The sequence below is a fragment of the Triturus cristatus genome, chromosome 1_2 (assembly GCF_964204655.1).
Source record: "Triturus cristatus chromosome 1_2, aTriCri1.1, whole genome shotgun sequence".
NCBI classification, from domain to species: domain Eukaryota; kingdom Metazoa; phylum Chordata; class Amphibia; order Caudata; family Salamandridae; genus Triturus; species Triturus cristatus.
Genome location: NC_140580.1, coordinates 97,247,297 through 97,271,343, shown reverse-complemented (window position 1 = coordinate 97,271,343; position 24,047 = coordinate 97,247,297). Strand labels below are relative to the sequence as shown.

Sequence of the window (24,047 nt, the reverse complement as noted above, 5' to 3'; positions counted from 1 at the left end):
GGTGCACTGCGCTGCATGTTAAGACCACCCTGTCCACCAGCTACCACCCTCAAACGGACGGCTAAACCGAGCGCCTGAACCAAACGCTCAAACAGTATCTGCGATGTTTTGTGGACCAGGGCAGGGAAGAATGGGTCGACTTGCTATGGGTTGCAGAGATAGCCTATAACAACGCCACTCACAGCTCCACGCAGTCATCTCCGTTCTATAGCAACTATGGCCAACATCCCAGGTTCTTGCCATTTCTACATCCGTTCAGAGAGGACAGGATTCCCGCCACAGCGGACAGGGTGGCACACATAAAAGACACGTTGATGCGCTCAAGGGCTGTCCTAATAGAGGCCAAGAGAAGATACAAGGCTGCGGCAGACAGGAAGAGAAGGCCCGGGCCACTGTACCGCACTGGAGACTACGTCTGGATATCCACAAGAAACATGAGGTTTCGAAAGAACAGTGTGTTCCATCCCAAGTACATGGGCCCCTATCGAATTACCAAGTGTATGGGTCCCGTGAACGTGAAGGTGTGCTTGCCCCAGTCATTGCGGATACACCCTGTCTTTCATGTATCATTGCTCAAACCAGCACCCTCCAAGCCGTCTGGGACACCCAGGCCGGTATGCGTGGAGTCGGAGGTGGAGTATGAAGTGTCGGGCATACGGGTGTCCAAATGGCGCAGGGGGAAGCTGTGGTACCTGGTTGCGTGGAAAGGCTATGGCCCGGAGGAGCAGTCATGGGAACCGGCTGAAGGGGTTCATGCTCCGCGCTTGGTCTCCTTGTTCCATCGGCGTTTTCCTGCCAGCGCTGGACCCGTGGGGAGCCGCTGAGAGGGAGGATGTACTGTCAAGAATTCCTGTCATCTGAGGGGAGGAAAACGGTAACCAGCGAAAACGGACTACATCTCCCAGGATGCTTAGCGGTTGAGAGGTTATGTAAACAGGAGAGCGGTTACATAACTCAAGGAAAACACGCCCTTATGTAAACAGGAGAGCTGTTACATAACTCAAGGAAAACACGCCCTTATGTAAACAGGAGAGCTGTTACATAACTCAAGGAAAACACGCCCTATAAAGGGAGGAACCGGGAGGTACAACGCTGTCGGATATTGTGTTTACACCGACGTACCTGCTTAGTGAAGAGCAGTGTTCCGGAGTGGTGCTCCAGTAAGGCAAGAACGGAGGTAGGTCGAGTCGTTACTCCCTGGGCCGTGTCTTGCCCCATCGTCACCTGTGAAGGACCCGGAAGCTCTACCGGATAACCATTGAGCTTCGCTTTTTGACTCGGCTGAGTCAAAGCGCAGTGGCGCTTTTGCTGGTTGGAGTCGTAACTCCCAGCCCGACCAGAGATACAGGGACTGCCAGCTGTAACGCACACCAGGAGGTGTTTGCCGCGTTACAGACTCGGAAGTCCACGGGATCGATCGAGCGGCTGCTCTCGGTTCAGTCTTCTTTGCTTGTGATTGGGGTATCGGTGACGCATCACCAGGAGGTGACTCCGCGTCCCGGTGCAGTCTGAGGAAGAGGTTGAGCGGCTGCTCCCTTCAGGTAGAGACCCCGGCTGGGTGTTTCCCTGACTCCTCGATTCTCCCCAACACTCTTCGTGCCCCTCACAGCCTACCGATTGGCATTGTCGGCCATTTCATTTCTGCCCTCTGTTGGCATACGCCGGGATCGGCGTATATGCAGAGGACGGTTAGGACCATCCGTGCTGTGGGTTGGTAACGTACTTAGCCTGGAGGATTCCAGTGACTATAACCTTTGTTTATTCCTTGTATTATTTTTGCCTTCATTAAAATAACTAAACCTTCACAAGTGGTTGCGTTCTCATTATCGTGTCTGTTAAACGATCCTGAGACGTTCAGGGCGTTACAAGGCTAAACGCACATTAACGATTCCCCCACGAGCCCACTCAACACGTAAGTTAGGGGCCTCCATGGCTTTCCTAGGAAACATTCCTTTGCATGATATATGTAGAGCAGCCACCTGGTCCACTACACACACATTTACCAAACACTATTGTGTTGATGTGCAATCAAAACAGCAGGCAGCTGTAGGACAGGCTGTTCTCAAAACCCTTTTTCAGACCGCTGCAGCTGGCACTGGTAGCCGCCGCTAATAGGAGGTACTGCTATGTATTCTATGCACAGATATGAATTCAGCAGCCCGCATGCCTCGAACTGAATATGCTACTTACCAGTATGCATCTGTTCTTGGCATGTAGGGCTGCTGACATTCATATCGCCCTCCCTCCTCCCCGGCGCCTGTAGCAGCTGCAGCTCTCAGAATTACTGTAAGCATGGTCATCACTTTCTGTATCTACTCCATCACTGCCACAATGGCGAAAAACAATCTGAGGATGGAGAGGATGCCCATGCGCACTGTAGTCCAAGGGAGGAGTCACCTATCCCAGGATACTTCGAAGACTCTTCCAGGACAACAACGTGCAAACATCCGGACCCAACACTAGGCAGCGATCTATGCACAGATATGAATGTCAGCAGCCCTACATGCCAAGAACAGATGCATACTGGTAAGTAGCATATTCAAAACATTGACAATACTTGTGCCAGTGTACATTAGAAAGATTCTAGGGGAATGTTACACATTGGAAATATATCTAATGCAAATAATTCAAAAAAATTCGCTGGGGTTATTTAACATTCTCTGTAATAAAGAACTCAGAGGAAGAAATTTCAGAGTAAAAATAAAGGCAGCAAAAACCATAGTGCCTTGACATCTATAGATAACTCAGGTCAACAACTATAGAAAACAAACTTAAACATTTATAAATTGATATCAGTCTTTGTTAGCAAAGAACAGTAGTAAGTAGAGATTAGAGATAAATCACTAGTAGTGAAAATTAGGTAGTGTGGTGAGATTAAGTTATCCTCCTTGATATGAACAGTAAGTTAGTTTGTCGAATTTCAGTATTAGTGCAGAGCAGAAGGTAACAGATCGAATATTAACTAACTTAGTAGGAGATGTGTAGGCTGATAATAGGGGAAACAATGAGATCTTTGCATTTAGTAAGACTAGGGTATCAGAATCCTTACAGACCAATGGTTTAACCGCTGGAGCACTATCACCAGAAAGAGTCAATTGATTAATCAGATTTGCCACAGAAATCTAGTTTGAACAACTAAAGTAATTGGAGGTATGGATATTAATAAATCACTTCTCCAGGTTACATTGGCGGTGGTATTAAAAAGATAGTGGTTAGTAAGACTAGAGTAAATGTCATCTTATATTTAGGTGTTAGGTTAGTTGAATTATAGTTGCCACGTATTGTCAGGTTAACATACGTGAAACACACCTTCCAGAGTTCACTGATGTGGAGCCTAAAGATGCAAGCGATATGACTGATGATAAAACACCTTAACAGTTAATAGTAAGGTTAGGGCAATTGTACCTTACAAGGAAAGGGTTTGAAGTTCATGCAGTACTGCCAGCAGACATCAGGTAGATATTTGAGAGTCAAATAGTTCAGAGATGAAAGTGTCCAAGCATGAAGGGTCATCAAAAATGTCTTGCTTGCCAGTAAAAGTGTTTTTTAGAAGAGTCGGTCCGGTGAAGGAGAATTGGACAGCTAGGCATTTGAGTTGGTTTCTCTTCGCACGGAATGCTTTCCTTTTCCTTACTGTGTATTTGGAATAGTCTTGAGAAATTCCTATTGTTGCACCCTGCCAGATGATTTTCTGTACTTTTTTCATATGAGTGATGATTTGTTCCATATGAGAGTAGTAGAGAGGTCTGAAGAGAAGTGTGCTAGGATAGGAGAGGTTCTTGGGTTTGAATGTTGTAACCCTATGAGCACAAGTTATCTCAAATTCACAATCGAAATTAATGCCCAGAGCTTGAGGGATCAATGTTTCCACAAATAAGGAGCAGGATGAGGCTTGATCTTCAGGAAGGCCAAATAAGTGAAGGTTCCCCCTTCTGTGTTGGTCTTCAAGGTTAGTGAAAATTTTCTCCTGTAGTGCAATTTTGTGAATGACGATGGTATGTTTTTTTTTTTAATGATCCTCAAGTACGCTTATGCGTGATTTGCCTTCTGACATTCTCCCCCCAAGAGTTTGAAGATCTTGTTTAATGTATAATAGGTCATTTTACATTAAATCTGTGCTAGATTTTGTGGCTTGTGCCAAGACATGGAGTTGTTCGAGTTTGTTCATTACAAAGTCCAGTGTAGGCCCAGTTTCCGGCTTATTTTCATTAGGGGAGTCCAGAATTGCTGGTTCTTATTTGAATCTCTTTTGAACAGTTTTTTAAATTTCTTATGACCCGGCTTTAGGTCCTTTGGTTTGTGATTTCTAGTACCAGCCATTATGATATTTGGTTATTGGAGATTTTGAGATACTCTCAGAGAAACAATATTTATGGTTGTGGTAGGACTTAGTCTGGAAGATAGTTCACAGTGTGTGGGGTATACGAAGGTTATTTGGCGCCAAGATCAGTGAGACTGTAGTATCTTCTCCCTATCTCTTCATGTATAACAGCACTTAAAGTTGAGGATAGCAGTGCAGAGAATGTGCACACACAGTGGAGCAAATTGATTCAGAGGAGTGTTAGAGATCGAGTCAGGCAAGTTGAGATGGGTGCTGAATAGGGCTCCCTCAGGGTGAGAGCAGCAAGTGCATGTTAGGTTGAGAGTATTAAGGGCGAGATACAGGATCAACTCACCCAGTATTAAAGTAAGACTGGGTAACAGGCGTAAAATGTCTTGTTACCACAAATTAGCAACAAGAATTATGAAGCTTGTTAATTGGCCTTGTTAGTGGCCATTGATAAGCCAGGCACCTCGACAACCAAACAGCCATGTGCTCATTATTTATCATCGAGCTGGTGGTATTGAGTTTCTGAGAGAGAGAGGGTGTGAGGAAACCATCCTTGTTTATCAGACCAAGCAAGTAAAGTATAAATGTTATTCCCTTTTTTTCTCTCAAATGTCTTTATTAAAGATCCCTTGCCCACCCTCACCCTACTTCACACAGTGTTAATACAAATATAAAAAAACAGAGATCTATTGGCAATCATTTCAGCGATACAGTTAAAACTAGGTCAAAAAGAGGAATAAATATATACATTTTCAATAAGTTACATTTCTTAACATCAACATCTCAATAAAAGTTATTATTTAACAACTTAATCAGCACACTCGTCTCCCGCTCTTATCTCGACCTAACCCATAAAGTGCATGTGAAGTTTATACATTCTTTTGCTCAACCCAAATAGAGAAGTTCTTCCTAATTTGTAAAGCGTATATGGATTTTTCCAAGTTATATGCTGATAACAACTGGGCCAGCCATTGCTGAAAAGAAGGGGGGTTTGAATCTAACCATGCTGAGGAAATGCATTACCTAAATATAGCCATTGCAATACTTAACAAACCCCCTCCTGCCTCGGTACTACCATTCTCTTATATTCCCAGAGAAATTAAGGCGGGGTCATAGCTACTTTCAGGTGCAATTTATTTCTTAAAAACTCTTCAATGTGGTCTATTACCAGAGAGAGCGAATTGTGCCATATCTGCCCTGTGAAAGGCACAGAGTGGACATCGTGTCCCCGTCCCTTCACTTCACTTTACAATTCGATATGGTGTATAATATAAAAAAGAAACAAGTTTTATAAAACTGGACCTGCAGGTTTGCCTTTATCAAAGCTCCTTGCGCCACTGAAAAGCCTTGCTGAAATGCATTGTCTGAAATATTCAGATTAGTTTGCCACTTTTCAGAGCATTTCTCCATATCATCCTTCATTACGTTATTCAAAAAGTGATATGTAATGCCTCTTCAGGGGAATTTACATTTGTTAATTTCTCTAAAAGTTAATTTTTAACCATCCTCCCTGGCCCTTCACCCTTCTTCAGTAGAATTTCCTAATTTGAAGAAATTTAAAATATTCTCTATGAGTGAAATTGAACTTTGTTTTAAGCTCAACATAACAAACCAAGCCAAAAGATTAATAAAAGCACCCTATTTTGTTAATCCCGTCCCTCAGCCAGTTGGCCGTATGAGTCATTAAAAATCTCGGGTGTATTCCCATTACCCTGAAGAGGGGTGTAATAGTTTAACTTGCTTAAGCCTAGTAGGCAACGAATGGGAACCCACACTTTATAGGCGGTCCTGAGAGTCTTAAACCACACCCTTTTGTAGCACCCAAGCTCTTGCTGGCTCCATAGACCGCCCCAGGCTTCGGACCCAATTTATAGCTCGTATGGAGAGGGATACCTCTGTGATTCGCCACAGTTGTGTTTCCTTAAAAGCACAGTGCAATGCACTGAAGTGGTAGCCCAATAATATAACCTCAAGTTGGGGAGAACCAGCCCTCCACGCTCTTTCGGGGCAATAGGAATTTAGCCAATCTTCTTGGTCTTGATTAGGCCAAACAAATTGTGAAAATATATTTTCAAATTTCTAATGCCACTGATTGGGAAAAACAAGAGGAATGGCTTTCTTAAAATGCAGGAGCTTAGGGAAAAAAAACATTTAATTAAATTACATCTGCCCACCAATGTTAGATGTAAATTATTCAATTTCCTCAATGTATTATTTGTTTTTTCCGCTACTTGTGCTAAATTTTCATTTACTACAGCATCCAGATTAGCTGTGAATGTGATACCTAAATAGACTGCGCTCTCCACCACTCCACTATCGATTATTGCGGCAAGCTCATTGATAATAATCTGTGTTTTTTCTTGTTCAAGGAGTGCCCTGAAAACACCCCAAAAGTCGTTGCTTCTTCTTCTAGTGCCTTTAAAGCTATATCAGGGTTGGGGCTGACCACAGCTACGTTATCTTCATAGGCCAAGATGTTAGTGCTATACCCTTGTAATTTCACTGGAGGTATACTCGAGTTTAGGTCTAACTTTTTAAAAAATGGGTTGATATATAACGCGAATAGTAGCAGGGAGCATGGGCACTCCTGACATGTCCCTCTTGTAATTCTCAGTTGCTTGGACAGTTCCCCATTAATACACACTTTGGCAACTGGATCCACGTATAGAGCTTTGACTGCCCTGATAAAGTTAGGGCCAATCCCCTCTTCTTGCATTATAGCCCAGAGAAAGTGCCAGGAGACCCTGTCAAAGGCAATTTTTAAATCCAGCAAAATCACAGCCATAGGGTCTCCTGTCACCTGTCTCGCATCCAGCATTAATATAATCCTTCTGATATAATCTGTGGTGCCCCTCCCGGGGATGAATCTTTGCTGCCATTCTACCACTATTCTACCAATCACTTGGGATAACCGGGAAGCTAAAACTTTTGAATACATTTTCGAGTCACTATTAATTAATGTGATTGGACGATAAGAGCCAAGCTCTTGTGCGGGCTTTTTCTTTTTGGGGAAGACAATCATTTTTGCCTCTGCGCAAGATTTCAACAGAGCATCCCCCTTAAAGATTTGTTTAACCAGATTTATCATAACATAACATCATAACATCTTTTACCTGTTCAGCAAAAGTCTTGTAAAACTCGGAGGGTATTAAATCTGGAATGGCAGCTTTCCCATTAGACACGCTCGACATTGCCGCCAGCATCTCCTCCCAGGACAGGGGCGCATCAAGATGGTCCTGCTCCTCCTTATTATGCCAATAATGCCGATAGCGTAGGTTCTAGATAGCAATTAATTAAATCCTGCCTTTGAGAATCCGACCACTCGGATTCCTCCGAGTAGAAGGTCTGATAATATTTCTGAAAAGCCACTCGGATCTCATTTGGGTCAGAGACCACACCATGAACAGGATCTCTGATTTGGGTGATCTCATTATGAATATATTCTTGACGCGTTCGAATTGTCAGTTGAAGTCCTATTTTTACGCTGCACTTGTATATCCTTTCTCGATGGGCAGTTATTTTATCCGCAGATTTTTTTAGCAAGCATTTCCCCAATTGTGGCTTTGGCTAATGCATCCTCGATTTGAGCCTCCTCTACCCCTTTTCTCTGCTGTACTGCCACAATAAGATTGTCTTCCACTCGTGCTAACCCCAGGTAGCTATCTTTCACCTTTGGTTTTTCCCCCTATTTAAGAACTGGATGGTTTCACCCCGAATACATGCTTTCATGGAGTCCCAGACCGTAACTAAGGGGGCAGTTCCAACACTACTCACAGGAACTCCGTTATCCACCCTCTCATATGCTTCAAGTATTCATCATCAAACATCTCGAAGGTCCACAAAGCAGCTTTTTGTGCCCATCCCATCCCTGCCAGCTCTAACTCTAGTGGGTTATGGTCAGATTAAAATCTGGGGAATTGATCAATTTTACACTCTTGCTTTAAAGAAGACAACACAAAAAAATAATCTAGTCTAATGTGTTTTTGGTGTGAGGCTGAATAAAATATAAATCCATATTCTAGTGGCTTTACCTCTGACCATACATCAATCAGAGCTGCAAAGATTTAATATTGATTGGAATACTTTAGGTTTCCTCCCTGAATACTTCAAATTCAAATCCCAATTGCTTGATAAATTAATATTTAAATCTCCACAGAGAATGATACGCAGCGGCTAATATGGTAGCTCTTTAGTCAGCCAATTGAAAACCCCTGGGTCATCCACTATACAGCCATATACTGAACAGAGTATAAAAGTGGAGGAGCTAAAAAGCCTGCACCCGATAATCACCCATCGCCCCAGCGGGTCAGTTCGAGTTTAAGTGAATGGTAGTAAGTTATTATGGGCTAGAATAGAAGCACCTCATGTACGTGTCCCTTGAGTTGTCTCCCCCACATTAAGTAGGCCTGTTCCTGGCTGTTCTATATGAGTCTCTTGCAGGCAGACGATGTCTGTCTGCAACACCTGAAGCCCCTGACAAACCTTTTGCCTTTTTTTGACATCTTTTAACCCACAAATATTCAGTGTGGCTATTCGCAATTTCTCCAACCCTGTCATCTGAACAGGCATAGTATGTTTTGTCCTCTACAATATTCAAATCTGTTTCGCATGATATTACTTCTTAAAAGGAAAAGCTCCTCAAACAGCCAAATGCAACCCTTCTGTGTGGTACCACCACCCACCCTCCCTTCCCTCTCCCCACCCCCCAACAAAACAAGCAATCAGACATAGCCTGAGCGATGTGCGTTTGATCCACTACCCCCACGCTCCCGTCTCCCGTTCCGAAACTAAAACAATAAATATTTTGAATGCTATCAGCCAATACCCATTTTCAAAAATGCGTTAACAATCACCATCCTATTAATCATTTCATAAATTTACTACCGCTGTTCCCCTGACTAAGCTCTGTAAGATATTCTTGAGCTTGAATTTCAGAGGTGAAACTGCAGGTGTGTCCTTTGAAAATCATCTTCAGCCTAGCCAGATTTTAAAGAAAAACCTCTGCCCTGATTTTCTGAAAGAGATTAAACAACTGTCAGAGATGCCATCTTCGCTCCACGGTAGCATATGCAAAATCAGGTTTGGCAAAAAATTATACACCTTCAAATGAGCTTTTGGCATTTGGGCGAGCCTTATTGTAGATAAATTGCCTCAACAAAAAATTGCCAAAGTAAACCAACATTGCCCTGGGTATTTCAGTCTTACTCTGCAAGCGTTTCTTTGCCATTAAGGGGAACTGGTGAGCACGTTGGATTTCCAAATTCCCTGTCCCATTTGGCCTGGTCCAGATAGGTGCCTCTCAGTAGATTCACCATAAAGTCTTTGGGGTTACCTCCCTCCGCCACTTCTGGGGTCCCAAAAAAGCGTAGATTATTCCTCCGCTGGCGATTTTCCTGGTCTTCCAATTTAAGCATAGTATCGGACATGGCTGCGCCCTGGCAAGCATTATCCACTTTCAGGGCTGTCACCTCCACCTCAAGGGACTCTGCTCCCCTTCCTCAGTTGTTAACCGGTCAGCAATCTCTCCACAAGTTTTGTTCAGTTTCAAATTCTCCCCTTGCAGCTTTTTTAGAAGAGATTCTCGCACGCCGACTTTTGTTTCGATTTTTTTTTCTTGCATTTGCTTAAGCAATAAAAAAAAATAGTAATATGTGAGGGCTCTTTGCTTTCCAAAGGCGTTCCCGTGCTTGCATTATCATTCTCACTTAGCCCAGACTCCTGAAATGTTAACTGAGTATTAGAGTAGTGCAATTTCGGTTTTTGCCTACTGTTCCTGGATTTATATTCTCTTTTCTTTTTTTTCTTTGAGATATTTTTTCTTTGAGTTAGCTGTAAGTCTTCTGAGAAAATACTACTGTTAGAGTCCATGGTGACCTCATTACCTATAGGGCTCCCTGCTGACTATAGGTGGCATATCCTGGGCCCACCCAAGTAAATTACTTCAATTTTACTGTGTATGCGGTATCCCATCCTCCTCCCCTATGATGTTATGTTAACTACAATTTATATAGCGCATAATCACCTGCAGGTCTCTTAACGCTTGTTGAGAAAACACAAAGTCTATCTGTCATCCCCGATAGCACCTAGGCGGAGGACTTAGACTGTATCCAGTGTCTCCCTAAACAGATGAGTCTTGAGGCGTTTCCTAAAAGTAGGAAGGGCAGGTTCCTTGCGGAGGTTCTCAGGCAATTGGTTCCAGAGTTGGGGATTTAAAACAGAGAAAGCTCTGCCACCTTTAGATGCAGTTTTGACCCATGAGTAGGCCTGGAGGCCTGCCTCGGACGATCGAAGGGAGGGTCCCGCCGGCACATAGTTCACCAGGCGCTCCTTGATGTAAGCTGGGGCCTGGCTGTAAATGGCTTTATGAGCAATGCAGAGGCCCTTGAACTTTGCTCTCGGTTTGACCGAAAGCCAGTGCAACTTGTGCAGCAGAGGGGTAGCATGAGCCCTTCTAGCAAGCCTAAAGATCAGCCTGGCTGCATCATTCATGGTAACCTGCAGCTTGCGGATTAGTTTCTCAGTGAGACCAATATATAAGGCATTGCCATAGTCCAGCCTGGACACGATCATGGCCGACACGAACATCTGTAGAGTGGTGGGTGAGAGAAGGGGGGCAAGTTTCCGCAACTGTTTCATTAAGCCCAGACAGGTGCCAACCACAGTAGGGACTTGATTGGTCATGGAAAGGTTGGCATCAATCTTGATGCCCAGGCTGTTTACAACGGGAACTGGCGTATGAGCGGTGCCGACCTCTTGTGGCCAGAAGAGGTCATTCCAGGGGTTGCCTTTGGAGGAGATTACAAGGACCTCTGTTTTGTCCGGATTGACTTTTAACGAGTTGGCTGTCATCCAACTCGCAGTGTGTCTAAGAATATTTTGCATGCGGGTGTGGGCATGCGGGGAGTTTTTGATCTGCAGAATAAGTTGGGTGTCATCCGTGTAGTTAAATACTTAACAGTCCAAGCTAGGGCAGCCACCAATGGCTGGAGATGCACATAAAAAAGGAGAGGGGACAGAGCTGAGCCCTGAGGGACACCACAGGTGAGAGCGCCGCTATTTGACATCTGCTTGCCCAGTTGGACCCTTTGGGACCGCCATAGCAAAAAGGACTCAAGCCACTGGAAAGCCAACCCGCAAATGCCCATATTGGCAATCCGAAGCAAGAGTTGGGTGTGATTGACCGTATCGAATGCCGCTGACTGATCTAGCAAAATCAAGGCCCTCAAATCTTTGTTATCGGCCCTAACTCTGAGATCATCAAGCACAGCCAACATCACCAATTCTGTGCTATGGTGGGCCCTAAAACCAGCCTGCCGCACCTGGAGTAGCTGGTGTTCCTCTATAAAAGATGAAAGTGATTTAAGGACTTGTTGCTCCTTTACTTTTGCCAGAAAAGGGAGCTTGGAAATGGACCTATAGTTTTTAAGATTGGCCACGTCTGCCCCTGGTTACTTCAGCTGGGGAATGACCCTGGCTTCCTTCATGCTGGTGGGCAGGTAGCCTGTCTCCAGGGAATGATTAAGTAGAGAGAGGATCTCTCTTTCTAGCTCGGGAGGGCCATTCGAAAAATCCTTGGGGGGCAATTCATAGAATTGGTGAATCAGTGATGTCATCATAATTTTGCTTATGATTGTCCCATGTTGGCCGGATCCTGTGGCAGCTATCGGAGGAGGATAGGGTTCACTATTTGTGCCAGTGTCATTACAGCCTTTCCCCTTGTCTATTCCTTCAGGGGTTTCACAAATTTTATTGCCCTCCTCCCCAGAAATGGAGGAACCGTTATCCACGTCTAAATGGATACCACTTTTTTTTAGAATCCCCCATGGGGGTGGGTGCGGGGAGGGTTTGTTGGCAAACAGGGATGCTACTGAGGGCTGTAATGACCCATCTTCCAACTGTCCTTAGCGGTGAAGAGTCTTCGGTAGTGGGTTTTTTCCTTCACCAGGTTTCGTCTCGAGTTTGCCGGGACACTCGTCCCTTCCTTGGTTGCCACAGAAGCAGCTGGAGGCAGATAGCCAATAATCGCTCCTCCTGCCTGCTCCAGTGGTCAGTGGGCCGGCATCCCGCGCCTTCGCTGCTTTCCCTCCTCCTCGCCCCGTCATATCCTCTGCGGGACCCACTCCGCTGTACCACCGCGGCCAAATGCCGGTGCTGGCGAGAAAGTGAAAGACACTGAGTACACCGTCTGCAATCCGGTGAGTCAACCGGTGAATCAACTCAGTGCACTCACGAAGCAGGAGCCCAAAACTCAAGCCGGGCACATGGAGATCGAACAAGCAGACCACTAAGTGGCGAGGAGAGCGGTAGGTTAAACAGCCTCCATCTTTGCTTCCCTCATAAATGTTGTTCTCACTGTATTTTGGCAGAGGATTTCTGTTGTAAGGTCTGTGGTCCTGGGAGTTGTAGTGGAGGTCCGTCAGCCATTTTGGAGACAGGTGGGCACTGCTGATTACAGAGGCTCAACATGTTGCTCAAAGTTTTTCATGATTATCTGGAGGAAAAAGAGACTCAGTAGGATGGAGGAAGGCTTGGCATATTCTGAGTCAAGGATCTGTGGTTAGATCATAGGAAGGCACCCAGTATGCAGCATGGGGAAGCTATTTGTTAGTGCGCTGTAGCTGAGCTTTCAGGTTAGGTGGCTATCTTCCCGGGCGTTCGCCATACCCCTGAAACATATGCATTTCTAAAATGTACACCAGACACTGAGTTTAAAATCAGTCTACATCTCTGAATTTGTGAGTATTCATACATTCAGATGGCTTTTTCCAAAATGTCTTCTTTCTTACACGCTGGCTTACATTTGGAAGGCACAAATGCAGAGAAATTCAATTGGTAATTACAAATGTTTTACTATTCTGTTTCCACATGTCTCCTGATAAAAATGGCACCTCACTTGTGTGTGTAGGCCTAGTATCTGCGACAAGAAAGGACCCAAACGCAACATGGACACATCACATTTTTCCACTTAAAATTTGCCTCTTTTTGCAAAGTGGATAGGTGTAGGCTTTGACCCTTTCTCATTTAGCAGCTAGGTAAAACCTGCGAACCTGCACATTTGTGTACACTGGACACTTGAGGTCGGGGTGACCTGTGTGGCTGTCACTAGGTTTGTTTTGCCCAGAAGCCCCTGAAGATCTTAAACTTTAGCTAAAAACACACATGTTCCTCACATTTCTGTGTGGAAAACTTCTGGAATCAGTAGTGAGGCACAGGTTTCCTACCCCCCAGCATTCCGTCATATCCCCAGATAAAAATTGTACCTCACTTGTGTGGGTGGGCACAGGTGAGGGACCATTTTTATTGGGAAATGTGGAAACGCTGAATGGTAGGAAATTTGTTGCTCGCAGCAGATTTCAGTACTTTCACTAAACCAAATATGAAGAAAGTGTGTATTTTGTATTTAATGTTTGTAGTTTGCAAGGGCTTTTGGGTAAGAAAACTTTGTGGGATCCACACGAGCCAAACCACACTGGAGTCCCAGTTTACAAAAATATCTGGGGTTGGTAGGTGTTCCCTTGAGACAATGTTCACCCTGGCAGTGAAAGTCAGAAAAGACAAATATAACTGCACACTCATCCACTACTCATGTACATACACATACTGGTTGGATTTGGCACGAGGGTGAATGAAAAGTAAAAAATGTAAATTTTATTAACAAATGATTTCACGAAAATGCAGAAATCACTTTTAAGATAATTTAAGTTGCAGAATACGGAACCAGTGACTCACAGCTTGTGAGCTGCAAAGCAACGACTAGGCACCAACCGCTTTACAGGCCATTCACGCACCTTTTATTCATCACACACAGAAAACATTCACACCGCTAGCAGCAGGTCCAAAATGATACAACACTCACATCAACAAACGGCGCCATTTAAGGGTCCATCACTTTTATACGCCCACAGAACTGAGACACCAATAATGCACCTGGCGGTGTGTGTGGCCTGGTGTTTGGCTGGCAGTCTATGTAGCGACCAGCAGCAAGCCACTAGACACACACATACTTCCAACCAGCCGCCACTACACACAGTCAACTGCCACTACACACACCGCAAGCCAGCCATCACTACATCACTGCCAGTCAACTGCCACTACACATGCTGCCAGTTCAACACCAGTCCACACACCGCCAGTAAGACACTAGTTCAAACACACTGCCAGCAAAACACCACCCCACACACCATCATGCAGACACCAGCCCAGACATGCCACCAGCCAGACACCAGTCCACACACACCGCCAGCCTAACGCCAATCCACACACTGTAATACAAACACCAGTCCACACACACCGCAAGCATACCCCCAGTCCACACACACATCAGCAAAATGACAATCAACACACACCATAAGCCAAACGACAGTCCACATACACACTCTGCAGCCAAACCCCAGTCCACACACACCACCAGCCATGTGCCACTTCACACACGCCACCAGCCAAATACCAATCGACACACACCGTAGGCCAGATGCCAATCACTCCAACATCACCATGAAGCTCCATGACACTCCCAGAATGAACAAATTACACATGCAAAGCACATACTGGAAAAATAAAACAACCAACTAAGAACAGCACATTATTTTAAGTTTTTTTCTTTTCACATGTAAAATAACACACCTATTAGTACAAGATGAAAAATAATTAATGATTGCTTGCACAGCAGGTGTAACTAAACACATCAAACTATTGGTAGCGTGGTGTCTAAGCAGAAAATGTATAGTAATACAGACCATAGTCGGGTCAGTTGCCTTTTACTCTCATGGTTTCACCCTGTGATTCTATATCTTACTCCTTGTACATTTGGTGCTATTGATATTGTACAGCACTCTGATATCAAAATGTTGGTCTTGTTCGCGCAATATAAAACTTCATAAATAAAATAAAATTGTGGGCAAACATTGGCAAGGATTAGAGGGACACTCGGGACAGTGCATATGAATCTCATTTCATACTCCTCGTTGGACACAGACTATGCCTTGTACCGGATATGACTTTCGAGCAGGACTGTAGGGCTCCAACATTTGATCTGCTCTATCTACACCACCCATTGGCTTGTTGTAGTCTAAAATGTACACTGGTTTCCACTCTTTGGCTACTTGACCCCAAACAATCACAGGTGCAGTACTTTCATCTTGAATAGTTGCAAGCATTTTGATATCTTTTCTGTTTGAAAATTTCAACACAAGTAGTTCATAGCTATGCAAGGCACTGCTCCATCGATTCTGAAGTTAATTACACATAAGCTATTTTGTGGTAACCTTTACGGTTAGAGTAGATTGTGCAGCATACCACAGTGCCCACTCTAAATAAAATCTTTAAATAATTGCACACCTGTATATAAATTAGCAGCATTTAAATGGGGAACTTTGTGAAAAAGTGATCTTGCCAGTTTCATTACAATTAGGCAGGTGGTCTTGTGTGTTAAGCTAGAACTAAAATTCAATAAACGTTGAGAAGAAGGAAAGAAACCTGTACAAAGGAAGAAAAATATATGGATTGACAAGTAAGACAAAAGGAAATGGGAGAGAAACATAAAGTCAAAGTATGACTGGGATATACTAGCCCAATTGTGTGCAGCAAGAAGTGATTTTAAAAGGTTAATATCCAAAAGGTAACATGTTTTTCATGATAAATGTTGGAAGACCATACTTTATCTAATTGCCTCTAAAATTGGGTTGGGGAAGCTGCGGTGTTTGGTGGGCAAAGAAACATGGGTTGAGTACATGGAGGAAACTTATTCTAATGGGCACACTGACACACCAGGTTCAGTAACCTTTTTAATAGAAGAGGAGAGAATAGCCTAGTTTTTTCAGGTGGTTTTGAAGGAGACAATAACATTTCTAAAACTAACGAGAGCGGCTGGTCCGGACAATTTACCATCAATTAAAATTTAAACAAATGTGGACTAGGCTGTTTCATCTGGTATTTCAAAGATATTTAAAAACTGGAAGATTTCAAGAAATCTGGACGGGAGCAATTATAAAAGGCATTTTTAAGAAAGGTGAGGTGATGGTCCCCTGAAATGTAGGCAGATAAATCTACTAGATGTTGTAGGAATTTTTTTTTTTTTAATTATCCACTGAAAGAGTGGACAGAAACCAAAAACATGATCCCCATTGAACAAGGTGGATTCAAGGAGGGGCATTCCACAGTTGATTTCTGTTTCAGCTTGTGGTCCCTAGCAAGTAAGTCCACTGAAGTAAGAAACAATTAATTTTGTTCCTTCATGGATTTTCATTTGGCATTTGATTCAGTTGATCGAGCGCAGTTATGGGAATCCTTAGTAAGCTATGAGATACCCAATTGTCATCTCCTAATTTAACAGGGATGAATTAGAAAAAACTGGACTCAAGTTGAAGTAGATTCCGACGGAACAAAGTCCAGCACAATTTCAATTAAAAATAGATTGAGGCAAGAATGTGTGTTGGGCCCCCTCTTATTCTCAATAATTTTAGCTGATCTACCCAAAGTTTTAGTAACCACTATAGCTTTAGTCTTAAAATGAATGGCTTTAAGATTACTTGCCCCTTATATGCAGCTGATCTTGCCAATATAGACATGACTGAAATTGGTCTACAGGGGAAATTAGATAGAATATTGTAGACAGAAAAAAATTAAGATAAACATGGATAACAGCAAAGTGCTCCCATCTGGAAAAGGAAATCCAAAATATAAATGACATCTAGTTAAAACAGAAGTATAGGTAGTCAATGGGTACAAATATCTAGGGATGTGATTCGGAAAGAAACTGCAATGTGAAGGTGTCATTGATTCCCTACAGGTAAGGGCACTCGCGCCCGTAAGCAGGCTTAAGACATTTAGCAAAGAATATAGAGGCCATCCTTAGGACCGGTTTTATCTGCTTACCTTGCTATGATCCACCCTCAATTTCCAAGACCGATTTTATCTGCTTACTTTGCTATTATCCACCCTCAATTTCGATTTGGAGTTGAAATACTTTGCTTAAGTGGTAAATTTGAGTGGGCTCTAGAGGAGAGAAGATGTCTAAAATAACTCATCTCTTTACCTCTTCTGCAATGATCCAAGCCATACGGATGGAAACAATTCTAACTATCTGGAGCTATGAAGCTTATGCAGAGGTGATTAGATTCTGGAACCAAATAGGTCCTAGCCCTTCCCAAAAAAATGCTTAGTGAGATATTTAAAAGGTCATCTATATTTATGAACGCTAATTTATAAGTGAGAATTTCCAAAGCAGAGCAACTGGCATTAAAATGCTGCAAGAAAAAAAAGACCTGAGATACCTGTGTGGCAACATATCCACTCATTTTCAGACAATCCTGACATAATAGAGAGGCATTCCCTTATATAGATGCCATACCAAATGAAGCAATAAGATCTGCACTTTACAAATATAGAGCTGGCCTGAATCCATTTCTTCCATGATCTGTCTGAGGGTATCTTTAGACAGTGACAGTAATTGCACCAGTGGATTGAATGCAAAATGTAATGCCTCTCATATATTATTAGATTGTTTATGGTTTTTAACACCACTTAAAGCTCAACTAAGACAAATACTCATGCAGTATGGAATTTTAGATGGGAGACAAGCTACGTAATCTTTAATAGATAAGAGGTATTTAGATGTGACCTGTGCACTAGGGAGATTTGTGCTAGTTGTGCAGTAATGTTTAAAGTGTTTTTATTGATTGCTGCTAAACAGTATTAATTTCATGGGATTTGTGCATTAGGAGGATAATTAATTATGACTTAGTTTTAATGTTTATATTGTTACAAGCTCTAAATAAGCATGCTTGTCTGACTGAAGATCCCGTGCAAATGTTTCACTATCTTTCAAAACTGGTAGGACAGCCAGGGGGATATAGGGAGTGTGGGGGGGCGGTTCAATTGAATAATCCCTACCAGTGTACACCCTGAAATTATACACATATCCAGTGGCACTTCCACACAGCATATTCAGCTTATTACCATAAAGTGCTCTCTTGATGGATGTATACTGTGTAAAACCAAATCGCCCTTAAACAGGACTAGAGACTCATCCGCAAATATATCTTGGCCTGGTACATAGATTTCTGAGAAACAATCACCTAAATGTCTAAATGAGGCACTTCATCAGTGCTAACTGGTGATTCATCCTTAAATGATTCCTTTTGGGGCAGATCGGCCTACAAAAGGTCTGAGCTGCCACCCTCCTTCCCCCCACACCCCTGGAGGGGCAGAAAACAAAGGAGATGTGCATTACTATCAAGTGAGTGACCATTGTTCAAGGGGGCGCTCCCAGACTTTCAATTTAGAAACAATCCCAGGTGTCTAGTGGTTTTCCGCCCCCTTGGGGCAGATCGGCCTAAAAAAGGTCTGCTCTCCCCCCACCTCCCTACCCCTGAAGTGGCGGAAAACAAAGAAGTTGTGCATTACTATCCAGGGAGTGACCATGTTCAAGGGGGCGCTCCCAGATGTTCAATTTAGATACAATCCCAGGTGTTTAGTGGTTTTCTGACCTTTAAACCCTGTCCCCTTCGGGGGGTGGGGGGGCAGATTGAGCTAAAAAATGGGGGCAGAAAATTGAATGAATAAAGATACCTCAATTGGGGCGCAACCCTTGCCAAAGGGGCCACTCCCCGCCACAAAAGCAAAACCTGTTGGCCTAGTGGGTGCATTACTGCTGCACAATTGCGGTCCTGTCCGTGATCCCGCAGTAGGAATACCCTCAAGAGAGACACCAGGGAAAAGGAAAAACTTTCCTTTCCCCCAGTGTCTCTCTGCCTGCCAGATTGCCCCCCTCCTCTCCAGCAGAGGACGTACCCGAAAAGATGTCCTCTTGATGGCCGCTTTCAAAGAAATGGCTTCCAGCTCCTTCCCAGTTGCCTATGATGATGGCAGTTAATCATGCGCTCCCTAACATCATCATACCTCTGGAGGAGGGGGCGGGTGATAGCGGAAATGCTTCCACTGCCACTCCAGGAAGGGGGTATGTGGCGGGGAGTATGGAGGGGATTCGTCCTTTGCAGCCGAGTGCCGGTGCTAAGGACGTGTCTAGCATGTCCTTAGCATAGTAGGGGTTAAAAAAAATCTCTACATACCTACATATATAGAGGTTCTTTAAGTTAGCCATCTTCTGTCTATGAATGTCATTCACATTCTGCTTCTCACAAAGAAACTATACAATCCATAGTACATCACAAATAACATTTAAATGTATCACCTATTGTATTTAGTATTGTAATTTGAACTTTCTTGTAAAACTATACTGACTTGATTCAGTGTGATTGACCATAGAAACCACTTAACTGTTTTGTCTCATCTGCACAGCTTTGTAAGAAGCATCACTTCGGTATCGACAAACCAGAAAAGATTGCTTATTCTCCTGATGACTCCAAGTTTCTAATGAAGACTTTCACTCAGATTAAAACAAATGTGTCTGCTCCTAACAAAAAGAAGGTGAGAATTTATTTCATATGATTACCAGACATCAACAATTACAGTATACAAAATTTGTCTCAAATTAACTCATTGATTCTGGAGAATATCTGCGGCAACAGGGAGTTGCCAATCTGTTTGCATCCACATACTACAAGTGTCTTTATTAAGTGGCACATCAAGACTGCTCTATTGATGTGTGCGTTGAAATGTCACTGTTGTCCTTCTGTGTCCCTTTTTCAGTGATTGCTTGCCACCCATTGGTTTGAGAGGTGTGGCATCAGAAGGGCCTGTGTCTGTATGTGTGCGCTTATACTACATGTGAAGGCACCACAGGACTCAGTTCGTCAATCTTTTCTTCATGAGTTAGTCTCTTTTACTTTCAGAAATTCAGAAGTAAATCACATGTTAATCAGGAATAACAGAAAATACTTTTAGTTAAACACCTTGAGACCAGAAGAATAATGACATACTTAATGTTTTGTTGTTTTCTGGTGTCTGTATGCTGCACAACTGCCACTAGTGTGCCCTTGTAATGCTGTTGCCTTAAAAACTCTGTTGCAAGTCCTGGCATGTGTGCGTAGTTTCTAAGTATCCAAGTGGAGTAGGGTGTCCTATATGAGAAGAGCTGTGGTTGTTTTGTGTGGAGGTCACAAATGTGCATTGATCATGTTGTGCAGACTTGACAGTGCAGCAAGGCATACAGGCGTTATATATTTATGTATTATATTGCATAGTTATTGACCTTTTGATCTTACCTTTGAGAGCCCCCCATGTGGTCAGTTTTAGGGTTCATGTTTAATTCATTCAACAATAGTGAAGTGACTACATTTAGAAGGACTCGAGGATGGCCATGTAGATACTTTGAGCATGTAGGCAGATACAATTGCGTCAAATGAGATGCGGTGAACAACCACATTTTATAGAAGCTCTGTCTGGTATGCCAGGGTTGTTTTCTGATTTCTTAATGCCAAGGGAGTTATGTTAGTACATTTTGTGTTTTGTGGATGTGAACTGGTAACCAAATTTGACAACTGGCAGTTTGATATGAAAATTGCTGAGTTTCCTTGGTATGATTCGTAGAATTGAGGAACCTCAGTCTTGAGCTGCATCTGTAACTTTTTTAGGAATGTTTCACAAAGAGGTCAGTGGGCACTCCAAAAGTCCCCCAATGCGATTTTCTTGTTGTCAAGCAACTAGAGTAATTCTTGTGAGACAAGACCTTTGTAGATGTAGAAATAAACTTGCAGCTAAGTTCTGGAGCCACACTAGTCTGCATCGAAGGTATTCAGGAGCATTGAGTTTGAGTGTATTTCCTTGCATGGGAGAGCTAAAGGACAAAAGTGGCTGTCACTCAAAGCCTGAATCCCAGGAACAAAGGTCCACCCATGTAGGACGATTACTTTGTTCTTTATTGTCAAGTGAGATTTGTGTCCAAGTTCACTCCAAGATTTCTGATAGAATTAAAAGGAATTGGTGGATATCTCAGATATGGTGACCAATGAAGGGTTAGTTGCCAGTGAGCCTAAATGCTCTATGTATGTCCAGGGTCGAATCTTGCTGGTATGTGGTTTTAGATAGTTCATAGTCATTCAGTCAGTGACTGTTAGAAGGGTGGTTCCAAACATGCAGCCATCCGCAACATGGGGCTTTTATAGTTTTAGGATGATCTGAGTGTCACCTGCACAATTATTGCAACTAAGAGCCAAAGGAGCATTGATCATGAGAGAATTGCCGAAATAGCAGGTGCAGGAGAGGAAAGTTAAGGGAAAGAGAAATTATTTGACATTCTCTGAACCCTAGCTTGATAACTCAGTGAGGAGTGTCAAAGAAGGAGTGTAGAATGATATAACCTGCAGATGTGTCCAGTAGGTTATGTGTAGCAGCTCAATTTCCCCTTTGGCTAGTACAGATTCGAGGACCGTGGAGACCGAACCGGAGTAAAAGGTACTCACCTATACAAGAGCCAAATAATCAGGCGTATATACATATCTGGTCTAAAAAGGATCTTAATTTTGACAAGAGGCAAAAGGATGATCATTTGAAAAGTGAGAGTGCACTCACTGTGTCCCCAGAAAAGAAAAGGTTTGAAGAGGCTAAGGCAGCAGTTGGAAGAAATCTTGGTAGCCAGGTAGATTTAAAAATATCTCGCTTGTTTCTTGAAATGGTTAGCCGAAGTTGTGAGGCAGAAAGAGTAGTAATTGTTTAGAGGCTTTACATAAGGTTGTACTACATGTTGCGAATTCGCTAGGCAGAGTTGTCAGCCAAGGTATTTGTTCCATTTCGCCACTAGCGCTCCAAAGTATTGTCTGCAGTTTTGATGGTAGCCTGCACTTTAGTAAGCAGTTTAGCAGATATAAATGTCCTAAAGGAAAAGGAAGATCTTTGATCAGAGAAAAGGAATTGGATGTGTCTGAGAGCCCATGGTCGAAGTTTGAAATGGCATTGTTTGGTCATGTGAGCTTGTCCAAATTTCTCTGTCAAAAACTGTGTTTTTTTATTGTTTTGCACTGGGCCAAGACTGCAGTAGTGAATCGTAGCATAGAGCGTTGGTCAACCAGTGAATTGGGTTTGATGCTTTAACATTTTTTATCCCATGGTCTATGAATACAGTATGATTTGTATGCCTAATTAAATTAGTGAGATGTTAATATAGTTGCAGTTATTGCATGTTGGAGAGTAGAGATTCAGTTGGAGTGAGATTAAGGTTTGTCGTACTAGGCTTTGAGTTGACTGACAATAATTGTTCTTATGAAATCGTAGGAGACGTCACCGAAGGTAGTGTTTTGCGATGGAGGTGTGCATATGACGAGAAAAATGTGCAAGGTTCTTGGGGTAAGATTGCTCCTGGTAAAGTAGGATTCCATCTCATTAGCAGAGAAAATGAGATGGGGTGAGGCCTACAAGGTGTGTTTCTGTGCTATGGCTATGCCTCAGCCTTGTTTGGGTGATTATGGAGAATGATCATTGTAGTCGGGTAGAGGGGTAATTGCTTTGATTAGAATAGAAACTGGGGGTATACGATATTCATGTGAGATAGTTTATGATATTGGTAGTACATGCTTGCCCATACTAACGAACGGTCTAAACAAAATGGTACACATGTCATCAGATGAGGACTTTTTTGAGTAGATACAAATGGGTGCCAGAAAGGCAATATGGGGAAAGCAGTCATTTGACACTCTATATGTTATTGAGTCAATAGCAATTTACATCATGTATTGGTAATCATGAAATTAGCTGCAGTTATTTTTACCTGATTGTATCTGATGCTGAAGGCATCCAGGTGGGTTCAGAGTGCAACGCTCGGAGCCAAAAAGAGGAGTCACACGAGGAAGTCTAACTTAGCATTGTACAACCTTTGCTAAAGGTCACCCAGGCAAGGATGCCATTGGGAGATACATGAATGTACAAACAGCTATGAAAGTGACCTCAGTTCCTCGAATGACAGTGAGTGGAGTACAGCAATGAGAATGAGGGGAAATTGAACACTGGTCGCAGAGAAGGGTGAAACTTTGCCATGTGCGTTACTGAGAAGGTGGGGTGAAAGCCCTCGCAGGACAGGACGTGCTGCTCCTTTTCAAGGCAGGACCTTTCAGCCGTGCGACTTAAATCACACCAATCTCTAGTTAGAGAATAGGCTAGAAAAGTTTGTTTTTTCCTTTCTCTGTGTTTCTTTCAGCTGCAGTTGTTTTGGTAAATAACATGCCCGTTTCTTTTTCCAAAGAATGTTAATGTTAGCCCATTAGCAACGAGATATTTGCATTTGAAGGGCTATTTCTGCCATTTCATCCAATGAGTTGTTTAAGCCTTGATTGCCTACAACAAAAAGCAGAAAGTCAGCAACTATATTTTATTTTGCTAAATTAACAACGATACTATGACGGCGGACTGCTGTTTCTGCACCTTACACTAGTTTCAATTAAATCAGGTTCCTTGCGCAACAAGCCCTTGCACCAGCCGTCGGGTGATGCCTCTGTACGTCAGATCCTGAGCAATTGAGGGGTTGGGCATGCGCAGGTGATGAAGTCCAAGGAGTCAATATGTCAGGAATCCCCTCCCGCACATGGATTCCCTCCCACAATGCCACTTCCGTGAACCTGGTGCGCATGGAGGAGAGCGGACTACAACTCCCAGAATGCCCTCCGGCAACAATTGCCTTATGCCACTCAAGAGTTCTGGTTACATAACACCAAGGGAAACGCCTAGTTTTCATGTTATGCAACTCAAGAGTTCTGGTTACATAACACCAAGGGTAACGCCTAGTTTTCATGTTATGCAACTCAAGAGTCTGGTTGCATAACACCAAGGG

The 24,047-nt window shown here is 43.2% G+C and overlaps 1 protein-coding gene across 2 annotated transcripts in view; it reads left to right on the top strand.

Moving 5' to 3' along the window:
• Positions 1–24,047, top strand: part of INPP5F (inositol polyphosphate-5-phosphatase F) — a 943,021-nt gene that overhangs the window by 449,096 nt on the left and 469,878 nt on the right. For both annotated transcript variants that reach the window (XM_085602832.1, XM_085602840.1), the window contains exon 5: positions 19,628–19,756. In XM_085602832.1, coding sequence (XP_085458958.1) covers positions 19,628–19,756 — 129 coding nt within the window. The remainder of the gene's footprint in view (positions 1–19,627; positions 19,757–24,047) is intronic.